This window comes from Camarhynchus parvulus, chromosome 3 (assembly GCF_901933205.1).
Source record: "Camarhynchus parvulus chromosome 3, STF_HiC, whole genome shotgun sequence".
Taxonomy (NCBI): Eukaryota; Metazoa; Chordata; class Aves; order Passeriformes; family Thraupidae; genus Camarhynchus; species Camarhynchus parvulus.
The window spans coordinates 81905925-81931146 of NC_044573.1; the positions used below are offsets into that span (position 1 = coordinate 81905925).

Consider the following 25222-nt stretch of genomic DNA (forward strand, 5'->3'; position numbering starts at 1 on the left):
CTTTCAGTTTACTGTATGTACCATAATAAGTAGATTAAATATAACAAAGGCACTGGAAGGAAGACCCTGGGAGAAGAATACAAAAGATTGGATTAAAGCAGTGGGAGGACAAGATTGCAAAATTTCCTGCTGGTACTGAAAATACAAAAAATGAGCACAACGCACTGACCTCTTTCACTGCACGCGCACAGCCAAGGAAGAAAAATATATGTTCTTATTTCATCTACCCACTAGGAGAGTTGGATTTATTACATGTCATAAAGAGCTTGACAGGCCTGCTGCATTATTACCATGCATGCAATTTTATTGAGAACTTCTGAGAGCTGTTGAATCACTGTTTGAACAAGACATGAGCCTGTATCACATGAAAGGCAAATAATGGAGATGCTGACAGATAGTGTTGTGCCCTGTGCATTTCATGACTTTAGGGACACTGGTAAGTCTCAGTGTATGTTATTTGTTGAGAACTCTTACAAGTTCTGGTATTGCTCAAGATATGTTTTCCAATCAGATTGATTTTTTTTAGTTGTTGTGGGGGTTTGTTGTTGTTGTTTGTTTGTTTCTTTGTTTGTTGGTTTGGTGTGGTTTGCATTGGGGTTTTTTTTTCAGGTTAAAAGCCCAAATAAAGATATTCAGGTTTTAGCTGCAGACAACATCAAAATGGAAACCAAAATTCTAAATTTGATTCTATATCTCAGCAAATATAGCAGGGCTTGGTTGCCATACCATGAATGAGAAGAATATGCAGGGTTCTTAGGTTATCTTCTCGTAATAGACAAGAAATTTATGAGACCAGCAACATCTAGCTGAGACTTCAGTATGGCTCACAATACTCTATTGACCACAGTGATTTCTTATCGTTCTTCAATAAATATTTAAGACTAAGTAAGGTGAAAAGAAAAGGGAAATGCTGAATTCAAATAGGCTTGGTTAAAAAGTCATTTTTTTCAGATATATAGCTACAGCTTAGCAAAGGGAAATAAAGCATCAATGCAAACATGGAAGTGTTAATCTTATTTTTTTCTTTTTTATGAGAAACCTTGACATTTTGGGTAAAGAATATCTACTGTTAGTAAGATTACTTGTAATTTCTCAATACTAAAGGCAGGGTAAGTTCAGGGAAATACTGAAGTAGGAAACTATAAGAAGTTGTAGGGAATATGAAGAATCTGAAGGAGAAAAAACTGTCAGGAATCTTTTCCTTATTATCTTCTTTCAACAGAAAACTTTTTAAATGGAGGAATGTACTGTTCACCTAAAACTAAAGTGCACAGGAAGAAGTGCTTGGCTTAAGATTTAGAAGCCAAAATAAGAGAAGAAACATCACATCTGGCTAGTAAATAAGATACAAAAATAGAATTCCCAAGTGCGATTTTTTTTTACTCCCAAGAATTCATAATAATATAGAATTAAATATAGTTTGGAAAATTCTTGTGCAACATTGACTCTGTTTTCCACCAAGGGAATGTAAGTCATCTGCATCAAGCTTCTTTTGTGCATAGTGGTTCATTTACCCAGGAAAAATGAAACTTCTATTATTTGATAACATTTTTATTTCTTGTTATTGGCTGCATTTCACCATATAGCACCATCTGGCCCTATGAAATCTCTTTCAGTGCAATAAGCAGAGGCAAACACTGGATTGTACTATGAGCATTAGTGCTGGGAATTTTCCAGCCAGCCTGTAACTCTCAAGTCTAAGAAGTCATTCCAATTAGGTGGTGGGCATACAGTTGATGATATATACCAGTTATCTGAAGTGGAAAGGCTGCACAGCTGTGTTCCAGTCCCATTAAATGTGAAATCCTAGTGGCTACATTGCACTTTGCAGAGGCAGTTGTAAAAGGTGTAATCACTGAAATTCTGACAAATCCTCAGCTACTTAGTATCAGCCTTTCCTCTGGCCTTTAATGAGCTTTTTCTGGGATCTTCCAATAGTTGCAACACATATGTACTTTTGGGTACATAGATATTAAGAATTCTGTATGAACCAATCCCATATCAACTTCCATCTGATACTTTCAAGGTGAATTTTGCCAAATGCAAGATGTTTTCATTAGAGGTATGTAAAAGAATAATTTTTAGTGTTTTAACAAATCTGTCTCTTGAACAAAATTTACTGCAAAATTATAATAAGGATTCACCTATAATAATTTTACAGATAACCAAATTTTAATAAAAAATACTAAAATTTACAATTTTTCTATCAAAGAGTAAAATTGGGTAAAACCAATTAGAAACAATCTAATTTGCAAAAAAATAAAAAGAAAATAAAATTTAAAAAATCAGATTGTTTACCACAACAGAAAGATGAATGATAGAGTATTAAAGGAATAGAATTCCATTAAGAGTGATGGAATTGCAGCCCGTAGCTAATCACACACTGGGACTATCTAAGGATTTAATGCACAGAGATACACAAAGTAGTTTATGCATGAGTACAATCTTCCTGTCTGACCTGAAACAAGTTATGTAAGCTCTCAGCAACAGATGATCACATATGAAATGAAGACACTAGTCCTTTTCTGTCTCCAAGGACTACTGTGAGAAATGAAGTGGAAATGGCCTGCTACTGGATAAATTATTATACATCGTAACTTTTGTAGCAGATATTATAATATCTTTTACAGTAGAGCCAAGAGGCAACTCGGGTCAAGCTTGCTGATCAAATCCTGAATAATTTACTAATACAGATGTATAAAGAAAGAGATATTGCATGTACTGTAACTTTGTGACAAGTAAGGAAGGTTATGGACTTCTTCCTTACAATTATTTTAAACATTAGAAGGATAGGTAACATATATCTTTTGTGTATGGTCAGTATAGAAAAAATATTACTTTATAAGTGACTTTAACCTGTACAACTCCAGGTAAGAGTATTTGGAAACTTTCATAGGTCTTCAGATACTTTTCTCTTGTTTCACTGGCTTTTGTCAACCAAAACCCAATTGAACCTCAGCCTTATCTTCCTTTTCTATGTCATATCATGCCAAAGTTCTCCTTCTTTTTAAAACCACATAACTGAAAAACTGTCTTTTTTATTCAACAGCAAGCTGGGGATCAAATTTTATTTTTACTTTATCTTTTTGAACACAATTTTTTAGACATATCTACTCTATGTTGACAGAATAACTTCAGAGAAATTATCTTTCTGAAAAAGTAAAATACTATCATAACACAACTTAATAACTGGCTTGTAGAAATAGTGCAATATATCTATGGGTATTACATTGCTTCCGTTTATTGTGGAGTTTCTAAAGAATTGGCAAAAAATGATAAGCTGTGATGTGTTTACCATATCTGTGTCCCAGTAAATGGGATTTCTGATGCCTTAACGGTAATTTTGTGTCATGTTTAACTAAATTGAAAAAGAGGATGTTGCTTACCTTTGTCTCAATTTGTTTGGTGTCTATATTTTGAAAAAGCAGCTTTACTCTCGTTTTCCCATCATCTGATGAGCCTTTGAGCTGAGAGAATTTAAACCTCCACAGCACATTCTAAAGAAAAAGAAATTTGATTAAGGACTCTGCTACATGTTTTTAACTAGAAGTATAGAAGGATGATCGATATCCATGCACTAAAATAAAGCACTACAGCAGTCATGTAATACATGGTAACAGGCTCTTTGCAGAGCAATTAAAATTAACATTCCTGTACCCTTTGTGATAGCAAAAGATGCAATATTAAAATTCATTAATTAAACTATTTTGAAATTCTCTGAGATATAAATGTTTCAATTGCCTACATCACATAAAGTTGGCAAAAGCTTAATTCCATAAAGATCCATGAGGACATTTGTATCAGTTTCTTTAGGAATACGATTCCATGCCATATCTTGATTTTCATATTTCAGTTGGCTCATTTGCATAATGTAGATAATTGTGACTTGCACAGATATTGCAAAGCTGAACTTACTGATGTGTGAAATGTGTTGAAGTTCCCAAAAAAGCTACAGAAATGCAAAAATATTATTATTGAACATAGTCTCAGAAACCACAAAAATGTGTCTTATATTACATAATGCTTTGTAAAATATATGACTTCTAAACTTCTTGGTCTCCCACAGGTTTATCCATGGCATCGTAGTAGTGCTGGCAAACCCTAGATTGACAGATATGCTTTAATATTTATGGAGATATTTTGTAAAAACAAAAATTGGGAAATTATTTTTGAAATCAAGGTTGTTTTCTGTATTTATCTGAATGCTTTCTATTCATCACCTGAAAATGCATCATTAAAAAAACCCACAAAGGTTTTAAAAAAAACCCTTAAAAAAAAACCCCACAAGGGTTTTTTAAAAAAAAAACAACCCACAAGGTAACAACTTGCACTTGGACTTCCTGTTGATGTTTCCTCTAATACCTACAATCTTAATGAAAATTCTCTGCACACATTGAGGTGGGCTTCAGTTCCTGGACACTGCTGAAGAAACACAATTTAAATACTTGGGAGCTTATTTCAAAAGCACTCATGGAAAAGTTTACTCTGTTCCATTTTCCAACATGCCCCTTCTCCCCCTTCTCAAAATACTTTTGTCACGTAGACCGGTGCTACCAGTGGGCTTCAGAACCCTATTCCTCGTTTAAAATGGAATGTCCTATAAAAAAACCTATCTCCTGGTTCCCTGCAGACATAAATGTCACTGAGTTCTTAGAAAGATATAACAGAGGCAGAAAAACTGAAGTATGCTACAGCACCATGATGGTGCTTAAACTTTACATTCATGAACAGATTTTAACTGGGTCCAGAGGGCCTAATTACAGCACCTGAAAAGTGTTAAAAGCTTAAATGAGTTTGGCTCTAAACAGGATAGATGAATGTTTGCTATGTAAGAACTGCTAAGGTGGAGATGAATCTTAGGAACAATTTAGTAATAATAAGCATTGCTGGAATCATCATCTCTCTCAACAGTTGACACCGAGTGGGGAAGAAGAGAAGCAGAGAGAGCTGGAAGATGGCAAAAAATAAATGCACACTTTGGGATCCCTTCATATTGGAGGAGTGGCTGCAGGCACAGGATGGGGAAGGTGAACCAACCAAGCTGACAAGATAAAAAGAATCTCTACAATGTGATAAAAAGCAGATGCAGGCTACAGAAGTAGCTCGGTGACGAGCCCAAAAAAGATAAAAGCTGAATGAATTAAGACCATCAAGAGCCTGGAATAGAATATGCAGGAAAATAAACTGTTTGAGAAAAATTCTTTGAAGATATTTTTCTTGTGCTGGAGAGATGAATGAGAATATGGGAGAGAAAAAGCTCTGCAGACACCATGGTCAGGGAAGAAGGGGGAGGAGGTGCTGTTCCTGAAGGACCCACACCAGAACAGTTCATGAAGAGCTGCAGCCCGTGGGAAGGACTCATGCTGGATTCTGGAGGGGTGTCTCCTGTAGAGGGGACTCCATGCTGGAGCAGGAGAGGAGTGTGAGAAGTTCTCCTCCTGAGGAGAAACGAAGGACAGAGACAACATGAGGTGAACTGACTACAGCTCTCATTTCCAACCTGCCAGTGCTGCTGGAGAGGAGGAGATAAAGAAAATTGGGAAGCAAAGAAGTTTGGGGGGAAGGTATTTTAAGATCTGGTTTTTATTTCTCATTACCATACTCTGATTTGACTGGCAATAAATTAAACTGATTTGTCCAAATGGAGTCTGTTATGCCCACGATGGTCGCTGGTGAGTGACCTCTCTCTGCCTTTATCTGGACCCACAAGTCTTTAGTTATATTTCCTCTCATTTGCCTGACTCATGAGGAAGCCAGGATCAACCCCCCACACTCCAAAGAAAAAATTGTTGTGCTTTTTATTTACATTTATATACTTGATAATAAGGCCCTTTTAAAATTGTTTTTCAAAGTGTAAAAAAGGCTGTTTTTCAATGACTACACGAGCTGGTTGCCCAAAATTTGAAATCCAGGTTTAAAATCATAGAGCAGACAGGGGACTAACCTTTATTTTAATAATCCTCTTTGACCACCTGCTGGGGTGTAAGAAAATTCTTTACATCAATAGAAGACCTTATTTTTTTCATTAAATTCAAGAAAAAGATTCTTCAGTAAAATTTCTATGTCCCTAATGAACTGTTAATTGCTTGACCACTTTAAGAATCTTTTTTGCATTGGTAGAAAATATTCTAAAATAGCTATGCATATGGGAAAACACAGTAAACTTCAGCTGACAATTATGGGAAGAAAGATGAACTGCACGAGTCGCCCATTACTGCCTCACTCAGGCTTGAGGATGCAGAGAACATCTCCTTCTCTCACACAGATGAAGAATAAATGTACTTGAGCTCTTCAGAATTTTTACTGTTTGGCAATGGAATCAGTCTATCTGCTGATATTCTATGTTTCTCCTTAGGTAAGAAACAGTAATTCACCTAAATCCTCCTAATTATCAATACTGAAGGTAGGTACTGTGACACAGAGTCCTATTAAAAGAGTAAGGTTATAATTTTAAACATGAGAGTAACTGCAATCATTCTTCACATTCAAAAGAAACCCTTTCTATAGGATATAGAGCTTACTTCTTACAGTTAATTTGTGGTTACATGCAAAATATGTACACTTGTGTAAGAAGCGGGATTCCAGAATGCAGTATCACCTGAGGGAGAAAAGTGTATACAAAAGTGTGTTCTGAAATTCTATCCTGCTACATGGGATGCACACTTAATTAGTCTAAATTCTCATGCAATTTTGGTCATTATTTTTCTGCACTAAGATTTCAATAGATTTGAAATTTGGGGGCATTTTGGTCCCAAACCCACAAAACACCAACATGCAAAAACTAGATCCTGCATCACTATTTCAAAATGCAGTGCGTTCCCTATTTTCTCAGAATGATTGACTGAAATTTTAAAAAATATTTGAGAAGACCAACTTTCTACTGAACAGTTCTATTAATGCAGAAACATTTTTTGTATATTTGTTTTCTTCTACTATCAAAAAATGTTAAAATCCACTTAGAATAATATACATTAAAGTACTACTAAATTATACAGAAAATAGTAGCATTATAGACATAGCTTGGAAGTTGGCATGTATCATTAGCCATTCTCTGTAAGCACTTTCTATATAGCCACTCTTTTGCAAGATAAGTGCATGTAATCTTTTAGATTCTGACTTTGAAAAACATTTGCCTTTATTCTGTTTATTTTAGACATGACCTAAATTTCTTATGATGGAAGAATAATTAATCCTATTTTATATTCATAGCTTCAAAACAAATAGAATCAGGCAACATTTCATTTTTTTCATGACTTGTAATCTTTTATAAATCTTTAAGTTTCTTCACTAAACCAACTTCTCTGCTAAATATGATTTTCCTTTCCTTTTATTACTTGAAAAGGAAGTTACTTTTTTAATCTTTTTCTTTAAAGTGCATCTTTACATGCTATACAACTAAAATCGCCCCTTTGAAGTCCCGAACTGACTACATTTCAGTAGGGGTAAATAAATAATTAGTACAGTATATTGGAGGAATAAATACTGGACATAAACATAAAGAAAATGCAACAGATTATTACTTCAATAACTATAAAACAATACAGAGTTATATTTTCCTTTTCTTTTACTCTTACCTTCGTTTTACTGTCAAAACAGGTAAATCCTAGAGCAAAGTCGACTGTGAAACAGAGGGTATCCCCTTGCCAACTGCACATATATGTTTTAGACTGAAAAAAAAAGGTATGATCTTTGAGAGGACAACCATCACTGTAAATTATCATATTCAAATAATATTTAATGCAGGTATCTTTGGCTGGGAAGACACTCAGCTGACAACACTGGTACTGCTTTATATTATTATGTTTGAAAATGGTCGTAAACTTGTGACTGTAAATCAGTGTCACATCTGTCAGCTAGACATTAACTGGAGGCCTTTTATATTTCAAGTCACTCTTCTACAAAATTAATATACTCTTTAAAACCAACCCTTGCAAAATGCAACACAGAACAAACAAAACCAGATCTGACTACTCTAAACTGCTTAGACCTGAACTGTTAATGACTTCTGATATCACTTCCAGCAAATGTGCATACAACAGCGCCTAAATGCTTAGTCATTGCAACCTAATTATAGAAAAGCATTCCGCCTGCTTGACCTCTCCATCTGACTTTAACTTTGTAGAGAATCTTTCTATTTTACAACACTTTTTAATTTGGGTCTGGTGACATGCTGGCGCAGCCCTATGCTAAAATTAGTTAATGTAATTTCATAGTAAGACCTAATAGCTATCATGTCTTGGTTAGCACTGATACCTGCCAGACACTGCTATCTATTCACCAATTCCATTATAAGCTTTCAGATTAGAAAGTAAAAAGATTTGTTTTACTAACAAAACTGAGAAGTTCTGGTTAAAATTATGAATCAGCTTTACAGTAAAAAGTCAGTTAACTCTTTCCAGGCATTTTTAAGGCTCACTAACTCAGGCATGTGACAGATTCTGGAAAGACATGAATGAGATTTGCTGTAATATGGAGCAGCCTGATGACATTCACTGTTGACAGCCATAATAGCAAAAAACCCATTGCCTTCAGCAGAAGTAGAGATCAGATCCTGTCTCCAGGCTTTCCTTGCCGCATCTTACTAGCCATTTTTAAGATTATACCCTCGTGCCTTATGAAATTGGGATTTTTTTGTTTCTTCCAAGGAAGCTTTACTTCACTGTCCCTGATATATCATAAATCTCAATGTTGCCTCATGCTTAGACATTTGTTTACACAGAAGTTTTGTATCTGGATAAAAATTTAATTATTTTAATTAAAAAAAAAAAAACCAAACCAAAATGATTTTACACACAAGAATTCCCTAGAGGAGACTGAAAGCATTAATAAAACCTGATTAAAATGCAAACTGCTATTTGAATTGGTTTTTTAAAAATTTTTACTATAGTCTAAAACTTCTGGATGATTGCAAAGGTTTCCTCACTCCAGTATTAATAAAAAAAGTTAGTCATACTAAAATAAGCTTTTTTGAGTTACAGTTATGACATTTTAAAAAGGATTTTGAAAGGGCTATGAGTAATATCAGTTTATAAGTGCAGATTAGTATTATAATCATCTCCATAATAATGGAGATGTATAATACTTCTGAATAAATTAATTTGCTCATTGGTGTTCAAAGATCATGTTATTTGGCATTTAAAAATATTTCAGTGATTGATTTTCAATTAGAATGACATTTACATATCCTTACATTTCATTCAGTAATTAAAAGGTGGCATTAAGCACCAGCCATAACTTATTCTCCATTATTCTCCAATTAAAAAGGTCATACTAGCTGAGCTCTGACTGAGCAAAGCAATTTTTAAAATGAATAAAATTAGATTCCCCTAATGGGTAAGCATCAAATTGCTCAGCCACAAATAGTGAATACTAAAATGAACTATGGACTCTCGGGGTCGGCTGCTTGTTCTCTGCCCCCGAGGTGAGTTGGGTGGTCCAGGGAGCGACCCCAGGCTCTGAAGAATGAGACTGGACTCTCTGTTGTTCAGTCTTCAGGTTGTTTATTAAGTCTTATCTACAAAATTTTCTTCCTGGCAGACAGAGGTCTGACCAGCAAGGCAGCCATGACGCTCTCCGACCGCTCCCAAGGCTGCGCCGTCTCTTATACCACAAATTACGTATATCATATTTACCTTTACCTCCCAATACCTATCACCCATGTTGGACAGTGCACCCCTTCCCCAAACCAATCCCTGAGTGCCAACATCACAGCAGAAGATGGAGAACAAGAAGAAGAAGGAAGAAGGATGAGACACGCCTTGTTCCCTCCATCTTGTCCCCGTTACCTTTATACAAAAATTTTTAAAACTTATATTTTCACCCTGTGTACACCTTATAAAAACACCCTTTAAACCTGTGACACCTTCCAGCCCTCATACCAAACTGGCAATTCATTTGCAGGATCAAAATCCAGCCACCAAGTGTTCCGGGCATCATGCCAAGATCTCCGAGCCCCCTGACGGGGTTTCGGCTCTCGACGTGGTCTCGGGGGACTCCTCACATCCGGAGTGATGTGCAGAGTTCCCACAATGGACAAATAATGAGCTTGGAGTACTTTAAAAATATTCACTACTGGGAAATAATGGAACCAATTTTGAAATTATTCTTAAATACTAGAGAAAAACATAATATGCTTCATTTTCACTGTTATTAAAAATATATATGTGTTTTGTACTTACAAAACTCACAGGGTTTTCTTTACAACAGAATTAGTTTGTATTTTGCCATATAAATTTAAAATCCTGCTCCTGGCATCTCCTCAGTGACTTTGAACAGATTCTGAGAAAGCTCTATGGTAAGAACCTCATCTTGACTCATCGACTCTAGGAGAGAGCCTTATTCCTTTCCATTTTTGCCTTTGGAATAAACTTCCCATACACTTGCAATTGTAGTCATCCTTGGCTATCTACAACAATTGTTTACAACAGCTGTGGAAATTTAACATCAGAGGTCTACGTTCAGGTGTCTTTAAGTGAATTTGAAAAAAAAAAAGCACAAAAAGCACTGAATATCAGCCAGCTTGCTAAATCACAATTTAACCAACAGGGAGAAGAACAGGCGTCATAGTGCAATAGCTAAGAAAATTGTACTATACGACCTAGATCAATCATCTGATGTTTCTGAGCAATGTAAAGATCCATAGAATTTTATATTTGTAATAAAAGACAATAAAAAAAACTTTTACCTATGTAATGTTCAGGTATCAGCATCTCAATGTATATTCTTTTAACTCATAAAAGATCATAAAGTTGATAATACCACTGCTCAAATACCAAAAGAACATTGACTCATTTACGACAGAATTCCTCAGACTGCCTGCCTGTTGCTGATCAAAAGCATGACTCCTGTCTGTCTCTGGCTCTGTCATCTCTCCTCCAAGACCCTGAGAGGGCTTAATAGTTGCAATGACCACGCATACACACTCATTCTTATTCCCACAGACAGAGATTTCTCTGAAATAATTCAGCTTTGAACTATGTTTGGTGGTCAAGAAGCATCCAGGCATAGCACTTGGTCTATGTGGTTCATGGTCTAGTTAACAAGGGGGTGATCAGTCTGGCTGGACTTGATGATGTCACAGGTCCTTTCCACCAGTTTTTACAAAAGGGCAAGGACATGGAACAATTTGCTTCAGTACTCTAAAACAAAGACTGATATAGGATTCTGTCTAACAGTAAAAGACACTACAAATATAAACAATGACAAGCCAATTAATTCCAAAACCAGCTTTTATCTTTATGAGTTACTATGACTCTTTCCCTCATGAGAGCGAATGTGTTTGTACACGAATGTGTTTAGATCAGCTAACACAAAAAGAAGGGCTTTGACTTGGTTTATGGGTGTTAGGGACCCAAGACATGTTTACATGTGAGTAAACATTCAAACTGGAAAGTGAATGCATGGGAAGAGATAACAAGAGGGATTTATTTCCACTCAGAGAGGAGAGCACCAATATACCTCAGATATGTGTGAGAGACAAAGCCTGAGGGACAAACAGAGAGAGGAATCTCTTCATGGGGAGTCACCAGGCTGTGATGAGGCTGAAGCACAAAGACTGGGTGGGTAGTAAGCACCACTGCAGCCCAGACACAGAGGTCTGGGGAAGGAAAGGCAGGAATAAAGAGGAACCCTCCTCTTCCTCAGCTTCCTTCTTTGTGTTGGTGTCCTTGTCCCCTTTAAGCTGAAGTACGATGGCATAAGGAAGCAAGAAGGCCCCCTGGATCACAGAGAGGCCTTCTGATTTCTCCACACATGTGGGTCTCCCATGTAGGGTAAAGCTGTAAGTACATTTGGTTTCTTCTGGGACTGGGAAGTCCAAAAGCTTCTAAATAAATCATGATATGCAATAGATTTTTTGGCAATAGACTTTTGCTGGAATATGAGTTTATTGCAGTGCTTTGGATGGAGGGCTTAGATTTGCCCGTGCTCTGCCACAGGCATCCAGTGTAGTATCTCTGGATTCTTTTTTGAAGACACAGAGTCCTAATGATGTGGGATTGTATTCTGTCCAAGAAATAGGGGTTCAACTTGCTTTTGTTTTTCAGTAAAATTATTTAAAGTCAAGATTAATAACAATAACTTTCAGTTGAGATAGCATATTCTGAGATCATCAACAAAGATTCTTAGTAAAAAATACCATTTCACATAACTTTTAAGAATCAGGGCACCAACCTTTTCAGTCAGTACTCCTTTTCCTAAGTTCATGGCAGTAAGTTTTCTAAGGATCAAGTGAGACTCAGTGATGTTGCTCATCTAAGTGTAACACAGAAAAATGACACAGTGTATATTAATTTCAAAGGATATTACTTTTACAACTCAAAGGGATTTGTAAAAGTAATGTTGCTGTTGGTTCAAATGTCTCATCAGATTTAGAGTTCCAAAAATTCAGCTGGTGATTGGCTACATTGCAGTTAATTATTTTCTTGCATGAAGGAAACCCTCATATTGCTTTAACTACGGCACTGATATGCAATGTATTCATTAATTTTGGACTCAGCGATGTTCTACTGAGCAGGAATTTTAGTGTTTTTAATCAGCCAAAATGCAGAAATAATACCTACCTTCTAGTCTAAGTGAATACAAATTGGGCATGTACATGATTTTGCTTGTTTATTTTCCAAAAAGCAATTAGAAAGTTGGCAGTACCATTACACTTTCCTGCTTGAACTATATGTTTTCCCTGCTATGCTGTTAACTATTTTATAGATAAAGATATACATTTGCTCTAAGATGAGCTGTAAAGGTTTATTACATGTAAATGGGATTACAGACATTATTTCTCACTATAATCATGATACAGAATTTAACACACATTTTCTAAAACTAAATTCTAACCAGACAGAACAGCATTTAGGCAATAGCCATATCCATGCAGTGCACATACTGCAAACTGCATTCACTTACTCACTTTAAGTTAATGTGCTATGCTTCTGTGTGGAAATAATATGTCATCAATGTAAAAAATGCTAAATCTTTCTGAAAATTTGCCTTTTCTTAGAAAAAGTATTTACATTAAAATTAAATTATACTATGGAGGCAAAGAATTTATTTTTGGAGTAGAAGACTCCAGCATTGCCAATTTGAACTGATAAAATTTTAGCATCCTCCAAATATCACTTCTATTTGTTTCTTTTTATTTCTAAGACCAAATCTCTCATCACCTTACATTTAATATTTTTCTTCATCTTTCTGCCAATGTCAGTAAAAACTGGAAGGAAATTTGTAGGACTTGTTAGAGGAACTTAAATGCATGAAAGAGAGAAGGACCTAAATGATGTGTTTTTTTCTGCATTAGAAATAAAAATAATGTACACCAGCATTTAAGATACAGTGACAGAGAGGGAAAAAATTGTTTGAAACACAGGTTCTTGCATTAAGACTTTATATGGCAGTTTTTTAAAAGCTTCTAAATCATACAGGAGCGACAGGAATACGGTGTCTTAATACATCCCATGTCTTTACAAAAATATCAAGTTTGGTAAAAGCCTTAATATGGGACCAGGTATATCAAAAAAGTCTTTCTGAAAAGTCCCCTTTTAGCATTAAAAAAAATCCAAGCAGGATGTGAAAATAAAGATAAGATCAACCAGACTTATTATGGTAGTACTGAGAAATATATATCAGCCCACACATAGAGAGAGTACTTAAAGGCAAAATTAAACCCTTTAATCCTGAACACAGACTGCAAAACCTCTAAGAATCTTTTTGCATAGAATGAATAGTGCTAAACTGAAATGTTTTTTAAACCCTTTGAAATAGAGGAATCAGTGAATTAAAAATGTAGATGCTTTGGCTTTCTCATATTTAAAAAAATGGGTTTTTAGCATAAAATATTTTATATATAGTCTTTTTTTTTAAAACGAAAACTTTCAGAACATGTTTATACAGTACACCAAAAGCATTGTTACTCTGAATTCACATTAGACATGAGAAAATGAAGCTACAATGAAATCCATCATTCACCAAAAGCATGAGAGTTTTCAGAAATTTCATCTAGAACAGACTCCCAAAGCTCAGGTGTATTCCTGTTTCATATATCAGTAAAAAAGAATCAGTGGAATAATTTCAGTGAGAGTGATGAAATTAATATAATCTTCACTTAAAAACCATGGCAGATCCACTCATTTGCCCAAACTTTTATGGAATTCATCATGTCACAAAAGGTTACAGAACTTTGATAAATATGGACAGATACAAATAAAACCACTTCATCTAAACAAATGAGATCTGATATAAAATCTTGTATATTCTTTCAAGATCTGCTGTTCCTGCTGCCAAAGAAATTACATCTTAATATCCTAAAATTACTCTTTTTCGCATTCCTTGCTGGTATTAGTATGAAAAGTGCATTCTCTTATAAAAGATGAAACTGTAATCTGATGATTTTAAGAAGGTTATAGTTGTTTTTTTAAAACATTTATGCACATTTGTGGTTCAGCATATATGTATACAAGAGACACTCTGGCAGTAAAAGTAAGATTTTTCAAAGTACTCAAATGATGGCTCATTATATTTTCACTGAATTTTAAAGAAAGTTTCTATTTATTTCAGTAGAAGTAGGACTAGCTCAGTGCTTTAGAAAATAATAAGTGGGTTTAATACATCCATTTTTTAAATGCTAACTTTCTTAGGATACTGCTCAACTTGAAACTTTTCCCTTTAGGTCATCTATTGAAATAACTATCTGATCTATTTGTAATTTTAAATTTTTAATGCTCATGACATTATAGCAGCTAACTGCAAAAATGGTTGCTTAGAAGAGCACTCATTGGACAGACTGTCTTTTCAGTAACTTTCAGCATCACTGAGATAAAGCATTAAACCAGCATTCAAATATTAGGATCACATTAATGTGGGATTTTAGGATTCAAATATTAGGATTACATGTATGTGTGGGATTACATGTACAATTGAATTTTACTCCACAAGGAATTGTGTTCCTGTAGGAAGACTGAGGTGAACCCATAGGTTCAGCTATATCTTGGCAAGACAGATAATGCAGTGGTGGATGCCAACTCTTGGCCATGGCACTCGGTGATATGAACCTATGGCTAAAGTAAATCTGATAGAAGAAAAGACTTGTTGACCTCTTTGCTGAACAGACAATGGATTAAAATGCTTGTAGGAAAAACAACGAGCAAAATGGATGCAGGAGGACAAAATCTAAGGGTAGCAACTAAGAAATGGTTATCTTCTAGCAGGGAAAATTCAAATTGTGTTCTTTAGCCTTCGCTTATGTCAGAAAGAGATTGTGCTTCCTCATCTCTGTGTCTGAGGAATACCTTCATTGTTTTGCAACAACTCATCTTTCCATAAGGAAAAGCAAGAATCAACAGTGACTTCAATGTTGAGCTTCCTACATGTTTTCCTACATTTCCTATTTGTTTCCTACATGTCCGAAACATAATTTCATAAACCTGAGGCAGATTCTCAGTGGTAAACACAGTAATCAAGCTGACACTGCCTGATTTAGGAGAACCAGTAGACCACTACTGGCTTACTTCAGCAAAGACAACGACCTCATTTTGACGCAGTTTGTTATTACATAATAATTAACATTTTTCTTCTCTGGTGATCTGTAAATTCTGGAATTTCACTGTTGAAAAGGGAATTAATCAGCAAATATCATCAAGAGACATTCCTGAGTACACAATTCAGTTATGAATCAGTGGCACTTTCACTGGGATTTTCTTCTTCTGCCTGATTCTTATAAATCATGGGTGGAGAATGACAGGGAACACAAAAATTATAACCATAAAATCCAGCATCAAAATTCTAAGGTAATATTACTCTATAAATTTGAAGTTCCATGAAGTAAATTTCTAAGGTAATATTACTCTACAAATTTGAAGTTCCATTACAGTAAATGCTTCACAGCAAATTCTTGACAGATTTAAAAGGACCACAGAATGGTTTGAGTCGGAAGGTTCCAAAATGGGCCCAGCCACCATAGGCAGGCACACTTTCCAGTACAGCAGGCTTGTCAGAGCCCCATCCAACCTGCCTTGGACTCCTTCAGAGACAGGGCATCCACAGCATTTCTGGGAAACCTGTTCAGTGTCTCACCACCTTCCTGTACAGAATTTATTCCTAATAAATTCCATGTAATCTAAACCTGCACTCTTTCAATTTAAAGCCATTCCCACTTGTTCTATCACTATGTGCTCTTGAAAAAGTCCCTCTCCAGCTCTCTTGTGGTTTCTTCCTTATTCCAGTCTATAAGATCCTCTGGAAAATAATAACAAACCTAGATTCCCATGACATGATTTTTATCTAAATATTTAGATTTAGAAATAAATATATGTAATATAAAAATATTTATTCTTTTAATATAAATAAATGTAATTTTAAGAATACATTATATTTTCAGAAATAATGGTCATTTTATACTAATCATGTCAAAAATACAGAATATAGAAACAAGTTTGAGTTCAATAGCCTTGAAAATTGGTACATTCTCTTACTGTTTTAAAAATTCTAATAAATGCATTGTTTGACTTTCATCTGTCATGTGAATGGTTGAATTATTAATAATTATTGAAAATGTATTTATTATTAATCTGTATGGTTCTCAGAACCTTTCTTTGTGCTAGAGAATGGTGAGTTTTTTGCATCAGTGTGGAAATGAATTAGAATCTAACACCATTTCTAAAGGTGACCAGTTAAATTGTAATTGTAATTGTAATAAGCTTTCTGTGCATAATGAAAACAATCTAAAACTTAATTGTGTAATTAAACTGAGTGCTTCTTGTAACAAACTGGAGAGTATCTTTTAATGACACTATAAATCTCACCTAATCTAAATGCTATTTAATATCTCGCCTGAATATAAGGAGAATATTTCCTTTGCTTAAATGTTTGTCTCAGAAATAAGTTCTGAAATTAGCATGTGGTGGAATTTCCATTCTTAAAGGGACTCCTACATGTAACTCTGTTTCATATATGCTTGGCAATCATCACAGAATAAAACAAAAACAAAAACCAAAAACTTGGCCAACTGTATTTAATATTTTTGCAATTCAATAGAGTATTTGCAGCTCACAAGGCTTACACTGTGATCAACCAATCATGATTTATTCAACCTCCCAGGTCACCATGAAGAATTAATAAAATCATAAATGTCCAATAATGGGTCATAGAAATGAAGATTACTTCCTATTGAGATTACCTCATTTCTGCTAGGTTTTGTTTATCTAAGTGGACTTCTTTTGGCTCAGTCTCCAAGGGTGGTTTAGTCTCCTATTTCTGCAGCACCACTTAATTCCCAAAGATGCCCAGAAAGGAGTGTGTTTGTTTTGATGTCAGCCTTACTGAGAAAGCCAAAGTTCTGAGAATCTCAGGAGTCAGGTAGTTGGAAGACTTAAGTAAGCTGTGGTAGATAAGTGGAAACATAACTAATCTCTGAGTAAGTTTCAGTGGGGACACAGTCTCTAAAATCTGTATCATTTCAAAATGCCACTAGTGAATGACTAGAAAGCAAATTATGTAAAATGTTGCAGGAAGGAGACACAGGAACTGAACTTCTTATATGCCATCTTGATAGGAGTATCATAAACTCTTCTGTTTTCTCTAAATCCAAAATCTTCAATTGAACTTGTACCTTTCATGCTAAAAAAATAATTTCAGAAGGGGTTAATTCCACATTTCCATGCAGTGTGGCTTCCATACGCTGGGAATGCAAGGAAACCATAACCCTGACCAGCACACATCACTATTTATATTGGTGACTTGTTGAACACTCAGCATTAAGCAAATATGAAGGCATATTGGTACAATATGCATAGAAATTCAGTTTACAAAAAAAATTTATTTAGAAGCCATTTGAGCTTCTATGTAAGGGATTTTCTCCGTCTGGCTCCTAATTTTGAAATCATGAGGAATTTATAGTTAACTCCAGTGGACAAAGAATAAATGTCTAACTAAATTACTTTTAGCTCTTTCTTGAGCTGCTCAAGATATGGGAGCTATTTATCCATTAATTTTGTGAAAATGTGAAGTCTTAAAATATCAGTGCAATTTTGTGCAGCTCTTTCTTTTTGATCTTTCAACATTATGTGGTTTTACATATCATAGAAGCAACTATGTGATTTGAAATAGAAACACTGTTTTTCATGTTTGTAACTGGTTAGTAAGTAGCATATATGCATACAGTCACTATTATACTGTTATTTTGTACAATATAGTCAGCTGAATGCTTTTAAAGGGAAATTATGACAAAAAAATGATTTCCTTGAAAGGTTGTTGAGGTCAATTGGAAAGAACTATTCACTTCTCTATGTCTTAAATTAATTGTAGTGAACCCTTTAAGAAGATTTTAAACAGAGATATGCATCTAAAATTAAGTAATGGTCTTGAACAAACAGCAAACATGGGTTGTAATGAGGAGGTTGCACAGATTATTTTCTGAGCTGAGAAGGAATGATGAGAAGGAAGCATTACATGGTCAAGTTTTATTAAAAAAACTTTAAACCCATAAATCTTTACTAGAAAGCCAAGAGGTGAAAATCAACACCTGTCAACAGTATTCTGAAAGGATTTGTACAATGAACAATATCTTTTTCATGGAAAAAAACCCTTCATTTTCTCAGATGAACATATTATGAATACATTAGAAATTAATTCAAACTGATGAACTTGTAAAATCTATGACAAAGTATTATAAAGAAATTAAAAAGATGGATAGAAGAGAGGATACCAAAGATAACCAGGACTAGATAATTAATGAAAAATAGTCCATCAAACAAAAAGGCAGAGACATATAAAGCTGAGGAAAGGTTTTTGAGTCAAAATAGTTATGTGACTTTTTGGTAGATTGGTTGGTTTTAATAATCAATAACATGATTGCGGATTCCTTAGGTACTTCATACCAATCAGCCAGAAGAAGACACGGTGTCTAGGGGGAAATGTTAAAGTGGAACAGGAAGATGGTGAAATAAGCATTGTGTAAGCTGTGTCACTCTCATGTCTGTCACCTTTTTAAGCATGGAAGACTCAAGTTCACAGAGGAAAGCAGTAACTAGCTGGAATAACTAATCTGCAAAAGCAATTAATTGTTGCTTACAAAACAAAACAAAATTATCAATTGCGCTTATCTATTATAAAATATTTTAGGAATTTTCATCGTGGTGTTTTAGCAGCACAATATTTGTAGAGAGAAAATTAAAAGTCTAATATGAGAATCCTATAGAAAAGAAGCTCTAGGTCTGCATGCACAATTATACCCAATAATTATTTTTGCTTTATCCAGGAACAGACATAATCTGTTTGAGAGCAATTCTGAGTCACAATGATTCTGAGTCATATATGCAGCATCAAGAATCCTTCTATAGAGAATGGTTTGGTGTTAACTTCTCAGAAAATAAAGACATATTAAAAATGCATACAAAAACATAAAACATCCACAGAATATGTGATTTAGGTAAACTGATTTTAAAAGAGGGAAAACACAGGAAAAATGCATCATACATTTATGTTCATTATAAAATGATTTCGGATTTCCAATTGTGTTAACTGAAATAAGTTGCAACATTCATTAATCTTCATTTGTTTACTTTGCTTGTTTTGTTTACTTTGATTTTATTAGTAATGTATATTCTTCACACGAGGAGCCCGTATCATTCCAGGAATATTAATTTCACTGCTAACATTTTTCTATATATTCATATCCTTGACTTAAAAAATAAATAATAATTGTATTTCAAGGGTTTATTTCTCTGTTGATGTTAGTCACTGAATCATGGAACAAAACAGAAAAAAGTTAACTAGAAGTACTTACCTTAAGGCATGGAAAATAATGAGGTACCAAAACTTCTTGATTATTCTGTTATAACTCAATGGGATCCAGCCTATTTTAATTCTTGGAGTAACTCATATTAACCAAATATTTTGTCCAACCAACAAAAATGGTTTCAATACAGTAGGTTATTCAGCTGTATGAGGATTGGAAGGAACTTGCAGCATCTTCATCACAGCTGGAAGTATGAACGGAAAACTTTCTTTTGTGTTAGAATTGCTAGTGAGGAGAGTATGCAACCATGTCTTATCACTATATACCCACTGTAGGTACTTTAGAAACACTGTGGTAGATTATTTTCCCACTGCATGGTTTTTTTTCAGTCTCCTGATACGTCTTTCATGTGTAAAGAAGATTCCTCTCCTCTGTCCTCTTCCAGCCATCAAACAAAGCTTACATGTACAAAGTTTCAAGATGACAAAACTGTTGGTCTAGTTTTTCTAGAGCTAACAGTAAAATACATTACTGTCACTCTTTCCTCTGTCCACTATTCCAGTATTCTCTTCCATCCTCCTACTGAACAGAACTCATCCAAATCATCCCTTTGAGATGTTTCTGCATTAATTTAATAACCATATCCAAGACTCAGATGAGTCAAAATAATTTCCTTTGGAAAAACTAGTCTGAGGCAAAGGAAGAACACTGATTTAGAAATTTAAAAAAGATGTCATTGAAAAAAATGTGGAATAATATCCTATGCTACTGATAAGACCAACCTGAAGGGTCAAAGAATTAGTAAGAGCTCTGGAAAATGTACTAGTCTCTTATTTTTGAAGATTTTCTACACCATAAAAATCTTGAAAAAAAAAACCAAAACAAAAATTACCTAATATGAGCATCATTTATTCATCTTGCACTGTTTAGGATGTTCCATGTGAAACAAGCATTCATGCTGGGATTTGCAGGAGATGATTTAACTTCAATACATGACTGAGAGGATTTCATTGCTTATCTTCCACTATTGCAATGCTGACTTTTATTACCTGCCTCGTGCAAATACTTTTCAACAAAACTTTTTCTCTCTTTCAATTGCCTTTCTGCCTCACTTCTCCTGCATTTTTATAGCCCCCATCTATCCAAGTTATGCCATCAGCAACCACAATAGCTTTTCTAGGAAAAAAACCCATGTATTTCTAGCACATGGATTCAACATCTGTTTGTTTTCATTGTCTGCAAATAGATTAATTTCACCAGGGTCACTGAATTTCAGAGTTTCCTAGTAAAATTTTTGTAAACAATTGCAGTTAGAAATAGGGATTTAAGATAGCTAAAAGGGGAGCAATATTTTGAGGGGTGTTTCTTCCTGCTTTATTGCATTCTTTCTGTCATCTACTGCTGCTGCCATTTTCAAAAGAAATGTAAAAAAATCACACAACACCAGCAGATAAAATTCAAAATGACCACCTCACCTTAACATTTCTCTTTATGGACTGTGTAAGGACAGAATCTTCTCAGAAATACAGCTCTTATTATAGAAACACCAAATACAAAGGGTATGTATTTGGAAAGGGTTAACAAAAACTCACAGGCAAGATCCTAACTACACTCGACATCAAACAGGACCAAGCCCCATTTAAATAAGAATGGCTGAAATGGCACAATGCAATCCAACAGCTGCCATGAATCTTGCCCAATCATTTATGAATAAAAAATAATTTCCAAAATTCTCCAAAAGAAAGAACTTTTACAGACTGACATACCAGTGAAAAGCTTGAATTTTCTGGGTACTGGAATGCCAATTCTTTTTCTAGGACTTGAAATATTCTATGTAATATTAAATTGCACCTCATTCATGCTGCTCTTGACATCGTTCTGAAAAGAAAGGCACTCACAACAGAATTTATGCTTTGAATGGAGAAAGAAAATAGTGCAGTAAAAAGACTTCACTGCTGGAGACTGACCACAGTACTCTGAACTCTACTGACATAGTAGTTTACAGTAAATTTGGATGTATCCAACTATGTGAGAGAAAATGAAGACATAGGAAAACACATATGGAGACTTGAGCACTGTAATCAAGATTGTATTCGAATTACTTTCCTGGAGGTTTCAGATAGGTTAAACCACAGCTGCAGGAAATTTAATGTCTTTTGTGTGAAATGAGTCTCGATGACTGATTCAAATGACAAAAGATCATTCCACAAGCAAAGTATCATTCCGTAATTTTAAGGGTGTAAAGGAAAAGCAAGCTTTGAGATTTAACAATAAATATTCAGAAATTTAATCAGATGAAGAGACAGCTAATCTGCACGCTTGTTATACTTAATTTCAATTATGTTATCTGCTTTTATATGGATAATATATACAAGTATCAATTTTTTCCTGAAGAACTGCATTCCTTCTCAGGAATTCAGTATTAAGAACTGTTACAAAATCTTTTTGTTCCTTCATCAGTCTAAAGAGTCAAATAGAAAGGTTCTAATTAAGTACCTTGTAAGAACCCAGAAACCTGTTTAGAATCCCAGAGATTTGAAAATTTAGATGAGCTGATTAACCACCTGCGATAGGACTCCTGCTCCTTGCAAGTCATGTTAATATAATGCTGTGATCCAGTGTTCTCAGTGTTTCAAATGTCTTTAGGAGGCTCACAGGACACTGGAAACCTGAGCACACCAAATCAAGTTCGCATTTGTGTTAAACTGTGCAAATATATTTTTAATTGGAGGAGGTCTATAGTCTCAGTGAATACACTTCCATAACATTCATCCAGTTCACTTGAGAGTATGGATCTAGATTTACTAGCGAGCAGAAAGTGAAAATCTGCTGTTTAATTTTGAGAATTCAAGACTATTACAAACTTCTTTTCACTTTTATACTGTCTTCAAACTCTTCCAATGTTAACAAGGACAATCCCAATTCACAATTAATGATATAAGAGCAAAATATTTCTTCTTTGAATGCAGAAGCATCATGTAAACCATATCATATTTACCTTATGTGAGAAGAAAATTAGCTTTCTGGAAGAAAATGTTCAAGTTGGACTAAATAAACTCCTGAGAGTTTTCCAGTGGTAAAATATATTAATTTCCAGTGTTTAATAATCAAGGTGAACTTGATTATTACTTTCAATTAAATTATTATTAAATTATTACTTTCAATTTTCAATCTGTCATAACATGCTCATTGACTGGTATTACACAGTCATTTACAGAAAAATATTGTGATGATGAAGCTTTCAGAAGTCTTCAGTGTATTAAATGTACTCAGATCCTTAGTCATGGAGGACATCAATTGAATGAAATTATTAAACATAAAAATAATTAAAAATCTTTTTATACTTATTTTACAGATTAAATGATTTAAATTGTTCACTACTTACCCCTGTTCTTTGAACTTCCAAGAAAATTGCTCTTTGGAATGATTTCTCCCACACTGCCAATTCACTGCCCAGCTCTACGTTGAAATAGTGGCTCTTGCCATGTCCAACCATAACACTGAAACAATATGGTCTCTGGTCTTCAAGATCAAAGTCCTGGTGAATACCTAAATACAAGTTTGCTTGTAGCCAGCAATCATCAGCAAGCCAGAGCTGAAAGATATGTTTCAGTATATGATTCTTCATCTGGCAAAACCAAACAATTGAAGCAACAGTGTCTTCGTAAGTGATGGGTACTTGGATATACAATGCCATTATGTCAACAATTGTGCTGAAGAAATGTTCTAGGAGTTAAATAATTATGTCAAAGACAGCTTCTCTCTTTGCTTCTTATTTGCTTTATTCCCTATCTTTTAATCCAAGCTACTCCTGCAGTTCCAAAATACTGTCAAAATTACCTAAGGAATACATACATAATCTAAAGGGAGTTTGTACAAATACATTGCTTACAGTGAAAAAAAGAAGGAAATCCCTGAATGTTTCAACACTCCTGTGTACCAGCTCTACAGGAGACTATAATTACTCCATTCTACTTGGATTCCAATATGCTAAACCCCAAGGAATGCAGTAATTTATCAACCACCCCAGGGTTAATTCTAGAAATGACAACAGGAGCATGTCCTCCAATAGCTGTCAATGCTGTTCTGTAACTACAAGGAGACTAAAACAAGATCCTGCCATCACCTTCAAGATAAAGCAGAGAAACTTTACATTAAACTTTCATAATACCTGCAATACAATGTTTTGTAAATGTAAACAAATTAATACAAGAAACTTCCCTAATATTTCAGGACTTCATTGATTAACATAAATATAGAGGAAAATAAAACAAAATTAAAAAGCTACAACTTATACTTCTAAGTACTTTCACAGCTTGAATTTTCAAATTACACATATTTTTATTTTTCTGTTTTTCAGATAGAATCCTTCTGTATCCCATTTCTCTGTGATATCATGGGGCAGAAAAGACTGAAACCCCAAAATAATTAGCAATGATTCATGGGGCATCTTGGGAGCACCACATATTGCCACCAGGGTACAAAGCACTGTGTTGTCAAAATTGGCCCTGCTACTACCTGAGGAGAAAACAGACTTGATGAAGCTCAGTTATTTTACAACACCCCTTTGCACTATTGAAAAGGAAGTTGAACAAAATTCCTGCATATATTCTGGTGTTCAGTAGCTATGGAGTGACAGATATTACATCTGCTTCAAGACTCAGTGCTGCATATCCTGGCTTTTAGACTACTATGTTAGCATTTTTTAAAAATTTTCGTGTGAAAATACCAGACAATAAAAGAAAATAAAATGTTTTTAAGACAAATTACTTTTAAAAATGTACAGGATTACAGTAAGAGTTTGAATTATGAGACAAGCTATAAGAATAAATACATGCAATGCAAGACATTACATTTCAAATCATCTGGCTGTTACCACCACATGAACAGAAATATGCAAAGGCATATTATATATATGAATTTTAATTCATATATTTCTGTATTTATATTTATGTATACATACATCCAAATCTAAAATATATCAAATATTCTAAGTTCCATATTGGATTGATATTTTCCCTGTTTAACTCTTGCATCATAATAAACATAGATGAGAAGTTTACAATTAGGTGTGTAACAAGAACACTTCTCCTTAAAATCCATATTTCGTGAGAAGATACAAAACACACTCTCCCACAGTTTTGCACTAGTTCTAACCAGCTTCTGAAAATCCTTAAGAACCCCCTCCCTAAATGGCAGCTTTTACAACATAAGTCTATCATATCTAATGCAGAAACCTTAATCTCTTAATTTTTTGGATTTGTTCTGTCTGCCTCATTGTCATTTATACCAAAGAATCAACAGAAAAGAGGTTAAGAAGTTCAGTTTGAGCTTTTGCGCTTTAGCTTACGTATTCATGAAGACTGGCAATTAAGCATTCATTTATTAAAATGTCAAGAACATTAAAGAGTTGAACCATGAGTAGTTTATTTCCCAACTTCTTTTTCTTAATGAAAAAGTATTGCAGAAGCTGCAGAAAGACAGAATATCCTTGAA

General features: G+C 34.5%; 1 protein-coding gene across 1 annotated transcript in view; it reads right to left on the reverse strand.

Annotated features, from left to right (window-relative positions):
* Positions 1-3251: 3251 nt before the first annotated feature.
* The window catches only part of SNTG2 (syntrophin gamma 2), a 206298-nt gene continuing 184327 nt past the window's right edge, over positions 3252-25222 (reverse strand). Inside the window, exons 14-16 of the mRNA XM_030945918.1 lie at positions 23112-23321; positions 7575-7667; positions 3252-3497 (exon numbers count right to left, since the gene is read on the reverse strand). Coding sequence (XP_030801778.1) covers positions 3255-3497; positions 7575-7667; positions 23112-23321 — 546 coding nt within the window. The 3' untranslated portion in view covers positions 3252-3254. The remainder of the gene's footprint in view (positions 3498-7574; positions 7668-23111; positions 23322-25222) is intronic.